General features: G+C 40.2%; 1 protein-coding gene across 1 annotated transcript; it reads right to left on the bottom strand.

Moving 5' to 3' along the window:
• Positions 1-5,726: 5,726 nt before the first annotated feature.
• Positions 5,727-7,470, bottom strand: LOC113011569 (B2 bradykinin receptor-like). The gene has a single exon (XM_026151097.2). It carries the CDS (start codon positions 6,805-6,807, stop codon positions 5,893-5,895), a length of 915 nt encoding a protein of 304 aa, XP_026006882.2. The 5' UTR covers positions 6,808-7,470; the 3' UTR covers positions 5,727-5,892.
• Between the last annotated feature and the right edge of the window lie 4,619 nt (positions 7,471-12,089).

Raw genomic sequence — 12,089 nt, forward strand, 5'->3', positions numbered from 1 at the left:
CAATTCAATTCAATTCAAATTCTTTATTATACCACAAGGGGAAATTAGTTTAGCAGCATGCAACATCAACGTAAACAAAACAAGAATATAAAATAATAATGACAGTAATAGTAATAGAAAGTCACAGGACGGTTATTTGCCATTAAGAAGATGGGATGCAGTAGGGATAAAAGAAACCTGGAGTCTTTGGTCTTCCTCAAAGGTACTCTAAAGCAGTGGCCAGAAGGCAACAACTCAAACTCACTGTGAAGTGGATGGTTCAAGCAATTAACAATAGAAAGAGCCTTCCTAAGCACATTTTTGTTGTAAATGGCCAAAAGTCCATCTTGCCAGCGCCCTGAAATTTTACGAGCAGTTCTTACCAGAAGTCCCAACCGATTCTTATTCTTCACTTTCAGGTTACAGCGATACAAAAAAACATCACAGATTCAATTAAACTTATAAAACAAAGAGAACATCTCAGATGAGACATTAAAGGATATAATTTTCCTCAAAAAGAACAGTCTTTGTTGAACTTTTTTAGTAGTGGCATCAGCATGAGATTCAAAACACAATTTATGGTCAAGTATCACACCTAAATATTTATAACTGTCCACAATCCCAATATCAGCAGCCTTAATGATAGTAGGTGAAGAGCTAAAAAAGGACTTCCTAAAATTAGTAATCATGTCTTTAGTGAAAGGAAGGACTCATCACACCAATCCACAAAATCATCTACAAACTTCCCATGGCCTGACTCGTCCCCCACAAGAAGACTGACGATCACTTTGTCATCAGCAAACTTCAGGATGTGTCTGTTCGAGAAATTACTGCAACACTCATTTGTGTTCAGAATGAACAGAAGGGGTGAGAGGCAGCAACCCTGGGGAGATCCAGTAGAGGAGGAGAGCACGTCAGAAAATACATGATTCACTCTCATTGTGACCAATTGGTCAGAAAGTCTGTCAGCCAGCCAATCAGACTAGCGCAAAGCCTAAAATGACTGTAAAGTCTGTGAGCAAGTAAGAAGGGTTCAATTGTGTTGAATGCCGATGAAAAGTCAGCAAATAATAATCTTGCATGGGTGTGAGGGGCCTTGAAATGATTATTCAAGAAATGCAGGAGTGTGAGAACAGCATCCTCCACATCTCTCCCTGCTCTATAGGCGAACTGGAAGGGGTCAAGATGGTGTTCAACATGCATTAAAATCTCCTTCTTAATCATCTTCTCAAGTCAGAGCCACAGGCCTAAAATCATTCAGTACCTTAGGTGAACTGCCCTTAGCAACTGGAACAATGACAGCATGTTTCCAAATCTTAGGTACTTTTTGCTCATACTTAATCCCCCATTCATCGTTTAAAATCATCACAGCACACGTCCTAACTTAAAATATCTCAATACTGCAATTCAGTGTGTGCGTGTGAGGACATAAAGTTGGATGTTTTATTTATTTCATTGGTGGATGAGTACCTCAGCTCTTTTCTGGAAGGGTTTTCCCACACTAACATAGAGAACGGAGTTAAGGACACAGTAGAAGAAGGATGAGTTAGAAGATGACCTGCACAATGTGACACTCGAGAATGTGAATGTCTTGGAGTAAATCTAGTATCCTGCTCATGTGAAATGGCAGTGGATTAGGAACACCAGGAGAAATGCCAGGTTGGTGGTGGACTTCTCAATTTTTAAACAGTTAAACTGGCCTGCTTTTTTAAGAGCTTGAATAATATGGTACATTTCTCTTTTATTTTTAATGTTCTCTCTAACTGAGAAATTGTAACTTCAATGAGCAATGATCAAGTCAAGACCCCAGTAGGCTACTCTTCCGCTCCTGGCGAAGTATGTGCAACAGTGCCACCTAAGGATCTATGCTAAGGAAAATGAGGACTTAGATGCTGCAGAACGCATTCATGCAGATAACAGCTGATGACTATATGCGTAGGATTTCACTGAAAGGCCAGTCATAGCCATTTCTTACACAGAATACCATTAGCAAAAATGCAAAAACCCCAACAAAAAACCCTTAAAGATGATTCCAAGCACACTGATGACCAGCATGTACACTGGAAACCGCCAACATCACCGTCAACAAGCTTGTGGGAGCCAAGTTAAGATAGTTCATATGTTTTAGTATTTATATTTCGCTGTTGTTAAGCTTGTTTGTGTAATTAATAATTTTGGAAGTAAATGCATGTTTATGGTGGAACTAAAATTATTTTATTGCTCTGTTGGTTTGGTTATGTAGTACCATGAATACATGTGCCTTAAAAGACTCGTGTTTATAGTAAAATCCGGGCATCACGGATGTATGCAGGTTAGCGCATGCGGTGCGGGAGGGGGGAGAGAGAAAAAGAGTTAACACGGCATAAGCTATACACGGCAGCAGGGTAAATGGTAAATGGCCTGTATTTATATAGCGCCTTACTAGTCCCTAAGGACCCCAAAGCGCTTTACATATCCAGTCATCCACCCATTCACACACACATTCACACACTGGTGATGGCAAGCTACATTGTAGCCACAGCCACCCTGGGGCGCACTGACAGAGGCGAGGCTGCCGGACACTGGCGCCACCGGGCCCTCTGACCACCACCAGTAGGCAACGGGTAGAACAGAGCCACACGGTTTTCCTACCGTAGTAGGTTATTTTGTTGAGGATAAGTTAAACCTGACCACTCCTGTAAGATGCAAACTGTGGAATACATTTTTTGTTACATCTTTTCACATCGGAGTCCCGTGGAGTTCTTTTTCCTCTTCAAACTGATGTACGCGTGTGAAGCATGGGAAAACTGGTCTCACGGCTTACACAAAGCTAATTATATCAGGAGTGCAATGACTTCGTCATTTGTGTTGTTTTGGTTTCCAGATATTGTCACAGAGCCAAATTTGGATGGGATTCTAAACAAAAAACCAGAAAATATATCATTTTAAGTGTCTCTTTTCTGGCATATTGTCGTTACTATGTTGTTACTCTGGAGATGCAGAGATGCATGTCTATTTAAGTAACACTGATATTCAGTACAAAATACTCAAAATGCTCATATTTCAATTAGTTCCCAAAGAGGCTGAATCAAAATAATAATTTTTAGAAAGCAGTGGCAAAATCCAAGCTCTGTGATTTGATAGTGTAGTTATGTAGTGATGCTTGTTTTTGCTGGGCTAACAAAACTTTCATTATCTAGTTTTAGTCAGTGGCACAAAAAGCTGTAGGCACAGGATCATAGGTCGGTGGATCATAGGTTACCTAGGTTCAGCTGTGTCCCTGCCCACAGCGTGATCACCACACTTGTAAACAGGAGCACAACTGCACATGAAAATGGCTGCAAATGATGAAAAGAATATCTGCTAAAACCAAGCAGATTTTAGTATGAATCATGAAAAAGATATATATGAGATATGTAAACTCTAAAATACTTACTTTCAGATTATGGTCATTTTTTCCAGGAAATAATGTTGTTTGAGTATTTTACAGGATACATAATTTACAGAGATCTTATCTATCTTCCGTACCAAGAGCGCTTTACAATTCACAGTGTCATTTTCACACCAACAATCACCTGAAACGTCAAGTCATGAGTATACATATTCTAACCTTTGCAGCCACTTAAAAAATCCTGAAGACTTCATTATATGTGTGTGTAAGTTTGAATAAATACATTTGTATGAATATATTCATGCAAATGAAATTACTGTATGGGGCTGGGAAAAAGTGTTGCCCCAAATGCAGACTACTGGAGACTTGAAGAAACAAAAAAGTGAGCTTCACTACAGGAACTAAAATAACGCCAGAAGGAGTGATATTTCTGACAGCACCCAGAAATGCAATAATAATCACAGGAACACTAACAAAAAGAAGACGACGCAAGCTAAGCCAAGAAAAACCACAAATCAAGACAGCTGCTTATTAATTCTCTGAGTTTGAAACCGTCTGCTAGACTGTTTCTCACAACTTGACTAGTGCAGAAGGAAATGATGATAGCAGGGATGATAAAACTAAAAATGATCAGCATCCTCTCCATCATTAGATATGGATCTTTTATGAGGTTAAATGTGCATTTAGTAACATTTGACTGAGGGTGAATTTTGAACGTCCTGTAGATGACTGTGTGAAGAGCAAAGACCCCACCCAAACAGACATCCCAGTTTGGTGTAAATGCCCTACTCTTCCTCTCATAGGAAAGCACCAGTGCAACATAGGGCTGCTCAATTAATCGAATTTTAATCTCGATTACGATCTGGGCTTTCAACGACCATTAAAAATGACTGAGCCGATTATTAGCCCCTCCCTCGTGCTTTACTCTCGCGCTGCTCCATGTGACAAATCGAGCGCACCGCTCTGCATTTCGAATACCTGTCACAACAATTAAGAAGAGAACCCGAGGGAAGCTCGGAAAGCTAAGTAGAAGTTATTTGGAGAGGAGAGTGACTGCCATTGGTTGAACAGAGAGGTAAAAAAAACTTCAGTGGTGTGGAAACATCATGGGTTCGCGGAGTCATAGACATAGTGTGTAAACTTTGCTACAGTGTCGTAGCTGCACCACAGAGCAACACTGCAAAGTTCACTAAACATAGATGTTTACATTTTTCATTTATTTCTTATATTGCAAACATTTGCACTGCATCAGTATTTGCACACTATTTTATATTATTTTTTGACAATCTTTAAAGTCATTATTCAATACATTGTTATTGTTAAATAAATATCGTCAAATAATCGAGATCTCAATTTCAGTGAAAATAATCATGATTATCATTTTTGCCATAATCGAGCAGCCCTAGTGCAACACAATGATCTATGCTAACCTGAACAAGGAAGTATATTCTGCAGAATGTATTCGTGTTGATAACAGCTGATGACACTTTGCATAGGATATCATTGAAAGACCATCTGTTATCAGCCCAGAAGCTCACACAGCACACCACACATATATACACTCGTAAACAGGAGCACCATTGCACATGAAAATAATTGCAAATGCAAAAAATGAATTTCTGATGCAAATCCCAGAAGATTAGTTCTGTAGCTGCAGAATTACCAGAAACTGCAAAACAACTGCAAAAAAACCAAAACAAAACAAAACAAAAAACCAAACCAAACCAAACCAGTGGTGCCTGTCAGTTGCTCAGATGGTAGCTGTCAGCTTTATGCAGGTTACACATAGATTTACACACTCTGCTCCCAGGTAAGTCACCTAGTATGATAGCCACAACCCTAATAATCCTATTTGGATGATATGAGTCAGTGGCAGAAACACAATCATATAATAATGAAAAACAAATCAACAACCCAAGCAGAAAACTTAGTTTATCAGTTCCCAGAGTCAGAACCAGACATGGAGAAGCTGCATTCAGCTTTTATGCTCCTTATAGCTGGAACAAACTCCCAGAAAGCCTCAGATCAGCTGAAACACTCAGTTTATTTAAATCCAGGTTGAAGACTCACCTATTCTCAGCTGCATTTGAATAAAGCACCAAATCCACACTTTAAGCTTAAATTTCAAAACTTACATTTAACTACTGATTTTATCTACTGTTCTGATTTTATCTGTTTTGATTTTATATACTGTTGTTTGTTTGTTTGTTTGTTTGTTTGTTAATTAGTTAGTTAGTTTATTTGCTTGTTTTATTCAATTTTAAATCATGCTTTTTATTTGTTCTTGTTTCTAATGTCTCTGTAAAGCACTTTGAATCACCTTGTTGTTGAATTGTTCTATACAAATAAACTTGCCTTGCCTTGCCTTGCCTTTAAAACCCTTCTAGCAAAATAAGTTTTTTAAGTTATGGAAGCTGCTATAGCGTCTTCTCTCTAAGATCACACCTTACGCTGCCAATGTAAGAATATATATATGAACACAAAGGCTCCTAATGCTTGAATGAATAATTGCCAGTTTAATTTTTCAAACTTTAAGGCTTTTTTCACTGCTTGAAGAATTCCTTTGTCCTGTTCTGGAAGCTTTTCCCAATAATGACGTGGAGAATGGGGATAAGGACACTGTTGAAGAAGAGTAAGTACATGGAGACCTCTTGGATGATTACAAGTATGATGTGACATTTCAGCAACACTAGTAACGATGCCACGTGGACTGGCACCCAGCAGATAAGGTATGACAGTACAACTGCCAGGATGAGAGTCGTGGTCTTCTGCTCTGTTCTCTCAGGTTTTAAAACCCCCATTAGCCTTTTTCTCAGAATTTGAATAATTCTGACAGCGCAGAACGAAATAATGACAACAGGGATGATAAAGTTGAATATTATGTCTCTCACCTCATACAGCAGATATTGATCTAGTGAAGTGGAGTCGAGTGTACATTCAGTTGTATTTGACTGAGGGTTGAATTCTAACTTAATGATGATGAATATGGGGAGAGCAAAGACCAAACCAAAACTCCACACAAACAGACATCCCAGTTTGGCATAAAATGGCCTGCTCATCAACTCGTGGAAAAGTGGGTGCACCAGTGCCACATAACAATCTAAGATAGCCAGAACAAGAAAGTAGATATTGCAACATGTACTCATTCTTATAACAGCTGGTATCAGCTTGCACAGGCTTTCACTAAAAGGCCAGTCATAGTTGGCTCTTGCATCATCAACCCAGAAGGGCAAACAGCACACCAGAAGAAGCTGAGTTCCAGTCAGCTTGCTCAAGTGGATCTCAGTCACAGTGCAGGCCTTCTTGTGGAGGCAGAAAACCATCAGCACAAAGGCATTAAAGATGAATCGAAGCACACTGATGACATAAACCGGAGCCATAGCGATGATTATGTTATTGTTGTCAACAAAGATGTAATCACAATGGTCTTCACTTGTGTTGCTTTGGTTTCCGGACATCTTCAGTGTCAGGAATTAAGTTGGCAGGGATGCTGGAGTGAAATAAAGGATACCAAAATAGGAAACATAAATATAATTTTAACTGGTATTGTTCTAACATAATTTGTTATGATGACAGAAAATATAGAGATGCAATTCTGAATAAGACTGTTATATAACTAACAGGCTTCAGACCCTGAGTGACCTGAATTGGAATAGGAGAAGAAAATGGATAGGTTGATAGTATTTGATTCAATTTTAAAGACCATCATCATATTAGAAAACATGCATAACCAATGCACAATTTAAATCATATTAAGAGCTGAGCGTGCTTTCCAGCATCATAGAGTCATCGCCACAACACCAGCTACATAAAACAAGTTCACAAGTTTTATTATGCTTTTTGGGGGAAGTCTGTATTAAATACACTTTCGTTTGTGCTAAATACATTACTATAAACGTTGTTACTGCATGAGGCTGAATTTGATCAAAACACAAAACATGCTGAGACAAAATCAGTTAATCTGGAGTCTACTTGTCGACACGTTACTGTACACCTAAGAACATCACTGCTTCCAAAACCTGTGCAGCTGTTAAACTGAAGAAATTTCCTTTTTTATACAGATAGTGCCAAAAAGTCAAAAACACTGTTCCTGATGGACAGTGATTTAGACCTTGCAAATATTCCAACTAAAGGTAAAGACATATCTTGCAAGCAAATTGGTCTGTGCTCCTAATGGAAAAAGAGCAAACAGCCAGCTACACTCTCTCAGTACCTTCTGCTACAGTCTTCTTTCTGAAACGCTTAATTTAAAGAAGAAACTAAACTGATAGTCAAGTGATTTCAGATAAGAGAGACATCACACCCAGTCTATGACCACTTCCTTGACTCTTCAATGAAGTCCTTAGTTACTTCTAAACATTTTTTTCTCTGGGTTGATTTTATTAACAAAAATGACCCTATTATGGACAGAGAAAATTTTCCATTTATTAACTTAATGGCAACATGTTAGACGCTGTCGTTATCGATTAAAATACCAATACGGGACTTACTCTGCTGTAAGAACACCATAATACTGATGATCCAACAAAGAAAGTCAGAGACAACATGTACACAAAATGTGATGAACGGAGGTGAAACAGGTGGGGAACAGAACAGAGCTGAGGTAAGTCAGGAAATAGGAAAGGGCAGAGAAAGCAAGTAAAACTAAACGACATGGGCAGAAACAGAAACTTTAAAAGTAAAGACAGGAACTGATGAAAGGGAGCAGACAAACCAGAATACATACAAACCAAAATGGTGCGATAAGACAGACTGAGCACGATACGAGGAGACATAATGACAGAGACAACTAGATACGAGACATGAGGAACAAAATCAACACACACACAAAGTAATAATGAAGAGTCAGCAGAGCTGGAGATAACAAGGCATAGCAGAATCTAGGCACAAACGGCAAAGGTAAAAAAATATAGACCACAAGAGGCCAAAGACCCAAATTAAAAAGACGAAGCAACAAAACAGGGCAAAGCCTAACATTAAGACGGGGCCTTGACAGTAAAGGACCAGAGGAACTGAAATAACGCCAGAAGGAGTGATATTTCTGACAGAACCCAGAAATGCAATAATAATCACAGGCACACTAACAAAGCTCAGCCTAAAATAATAATTAAACTAAAGCTCAAGAACAGCAATGAAAAGCAAACTAAAATGCTCAATTATAAGAAGAAGAGGCGAGATAAGCCAAGAAAAACTGCAAAACATGACAGCTGCTTAATTCTCTGAGTGTTTAAACGAACTGTTAGACTGTTTCTCAGAGCTTTTCTAATGCTGTGCAGAAGGATAACAGGGATGATAAAACTAAAAATAATCAGCATCCTCTCCATCATTAGATATGGATCTTTTGTGAGATTAAATGTGCATTCAGTAACATTTGACTGAGGGTGAATTTTGACCTTCCTGTATATGAATGCGTGAAGAGTAAAGACCCCACACAAACAGACATCCCAGTTTGGTGTAAAATGCCCTACTCTTCCTCTCATAGGAAAGCACCAGTGCAACATGTGATCTATGCTAACCTGAACAAGGAAGTATCTTCGGCAGAACGCATTCGTGTTGATAACAGCTGATGACACTTTGCATAGGATATCACTGAAAGACCATCTGTTATCAGCCCAGAAGCTCACACAGCACACCACACATATATACACTCGTAAACAGGAGCACCATTGCACATGAAAATGGTTGGAAATGCAAAAAATGAATTTCTGCTGCAGATCCCAGAAGATTAGTTGTTCCTTTGGTACTTAAGATGACAGACAACATTTATTTATATTGATAAATATATTTCTATATAACAGTGTTTGAGGGTACTCCTTTAAAGATTGATGTGTAGGTGCACCTCACTTATATATTTATGTATGTATAAATTATATTTATAATAGGCGAGACCTGTGTTTGGTTCTCTAAACTGTGGCATGCTTGTTATCAGATCATCAGATAGTTGGATGTTTTGCTTATATTTTCAGTAGTTTTGTTAGATGATGGTATATATGGCACTTCACAGCATTCATCTTTCAGTGACAAACATTATTTTTTTTATTTTTTCACTTTATTTTAGGCTATCATCAGTTTAGAAAGCGTTCATGGCCAGTTTTTATTTTCTAGGATTCATTATTTACAGCAAGAGTAGATTTGCATGAAAGGAAATGGTTTGTAATGGACAGATGCAAGGTGATCAATGGCCACAGCCTCGTGCAGTAAAGATGTATCACAAGACGGTTGATCTGTTTGTCTCACTAACAAACTAAACATGGCATTTTTAGAGGGTATAGCAGCCATGGCAGTTTGTCTTGAAATAGCAACAGTAATCTCCATATTTAGACCTTTTTCTAAAAATCCATTTTCGGCTTTAATCTCGAAATATTGACCTTAAAAAAACTTCACTTATGTGCAAATAAAGTGGCGGGTAATTTTAAATTCTATCAGCTCAACACACAGCGAACACACAAACTGTTTGTATGCTGTGTCGCACAGTGTGTTGCTAGCTAAAGGCCCAGCTGCTTTCTTTCACAGGGAGAGAAAGAGTGAGAGATAACTTTACTCTGAGAATAGAATAGAATAGAATAGAATTCAACTTTATTGTCATTGCACATGCACAGGTACAGGGCAACGAAATGCAGTTTGCATCCATCCAGAAGTGCTTTAGTGATATAGATATATTACAATATATATTAGCAATAGTATAGATCTGTAAGTATATTACAGAAATGGGTCTATTATGGTATGTTATAATGTACACGGTATGAAGTATGTTGTGAATATTCTATAACTATAAGTATGTACAGGCTGTAGTGAGTGCAAGCTATGTACAGGCTATGAACAGGATATAAATATGAAAAAAAAAACTATACAGAAATCTGAGATATACAGCTATACAGAAATGTGAACTATGCAAGTTGTAAACAGTTGTAGGATTAAAAATTATCGTATGTACAGAATGATTATTTACACAGAACTATACAGTAGTGCAGTTAAGATAAGTGAGATATGTGGATAATTCCTACAGAGGCTATATAAAGTGCTGGTGGTTGTGAGTGGTGGTTCAGTCCATGTTATTATTGTGTGTTTGAGGGTACAGTTGTCCATTGTGTGTGTGTGTGTGTGTATGTTCAGTCCATGTGTTAAGGTGGGTCAGATGTCAGGGGGCAGAGTTCAGGAGTCTGACAGCTGTGGGGAAGAAGCTGTTCCGGTACCTGGTGGTCTTAGTCCGGAGGCTCCTGTAGCGCCTCCCAGAGGGCAGGAGGGTGAAGAGTCCATGTGATGGGTGACTGGGGTCTTTGATGATTTTCCCAGCCCTTTTCAGACACCGCTTCCTGTAGATGTCTTTTATGGCAGGAAGTGGTGCTCCGGTGATGCGCAGGGCAGTTTTCACGACCCTCTGCAACGCCTTCCGGTCCGAGGCAGAGCAGTTCCCGTACCAGACTGTTATACAGTTGGTCAGGATGCTCTCGATGGTGCAACGATAGAAGTTCACCAGGATGTCTGAGGACAGGTGGTTCTTCCTCAGAGTCCTCAAGAAGAAGAGGCGCTGGTGAGCCTTCTTGACCAGCTTGGAGCAGTTGGTCGTCTAGGTGAGATCCTCGGAGATGTGGACTCCCAGGAACTTGAAGCTGCTCACACGCTCCACAGCCGTCCCCTTAATGTGGATGGGTGGATGTGGGTCAGCATTCCTCCTGTAGTCCACGATGAGCTCCTTGGTCTTCTCGGTGTTAAGCAGCAGGTTGTTTCTGTCGCACCACTCAGCCAGACGATCCACCTCCTCCCTGTAGGCGGCCTCATCGTTGTCACTGATGAGGCCAATCACCGTGGTGTCATCTGCAAACTTAACGATGGTGTTGGAACCATCAGCAGGTCTGCAGTCGTGGGTGAAGAGGGAGTAGAGGAAAGGGCTCATCACACAGCCTTGTGGTACACCGGTGTTCATCGTGATTGTAGATGAGCAGCGGTTATCCAGCCGGACATGTTGGGGGCGGTTGGTCAGGAAGTCCAGTAACCATTTGCAGATGAGGGAACTGATGCCCAGGTCTGTCAGTTTCCTGATGAGTTGTGAGGGGTGGATTGTATTGAATGCTGAACTGAAGTCTATAAACAGCATTCTGGCGTAGGTGTTGTTGTTGTCCAGGTGTGAGAGGAGACAGGATTTCAAGTGTGCTAGGACCAGCTGCTCTAAGCACTTAGTGATGATGGGGGTGAGTGCTACTGGGCGGTAGTCATTGAAGCTAGATGGGTTGGAGTTTTTGGGTATCGGGATGATGGAGGTGGATTTGAAGCAGGTCGGTACCACAGCGTGGACCAAGGACAGGTTGAATATGTCTGTGAGCACTCGTGCAAGCTCCCCAGAACACGCTCTGAGAACACGCCCGGGGATGCCATCAGGACCTGCAGCCTTGTGGACATTGATCCTGCTCAGCACCGCTCCTACATCGGTGGGGGAGAGAGTCAGAGGCTGGTGGTCTGGCGTCATGTCTGTTTTGGTTGTGGTTGTGGGGTTCCCTCGCTCAAAACGAGCATAAAAGTTGTTGAGCTCGTTGAGGAAGGAGACATCAGAGGATGCGGGGGAGGGTTTGGTGGTCCTGTAGTCTGTAATGGTCTGGAGTCCTTGCCCCATGCGTCGGGGGTTGGAGTTGGAGAAGTGTTCTTCTGCCTTCTTTTTGTAATGGTGTTTGGCTTTTTTGATGCCCTTCTTTAGATTAGCCCTAGCTTCTTCACTTCCTGCCACCATCAACTCACTTCAGTTTGC

The sequence above is a fragment of the Astatotilapia calliptera genome, chromosome 19 (genome assembly GCF_964374335.1).
Source record: "Astatotilapia calliptera chromosome 19, fAstCal68.1, whole genome shotgun sequence".
NCBI classification, from domain to species: domain Eukaryota; kingdom Metazoa; phylum Chordata; class Actinopteri; order Cichliformes; family Cichlidae; genus Astatotilapia; species Astatotilapia calliptera.

Coding starts and splice junctions, on each gene's coding strand:
- LOC113011569 (XM_026151097.2), bottom strand. CDS start 6,807: ATGTCCGGAAACCAAAGCAACACAAGTGAAGACCATTGTGATTACATC.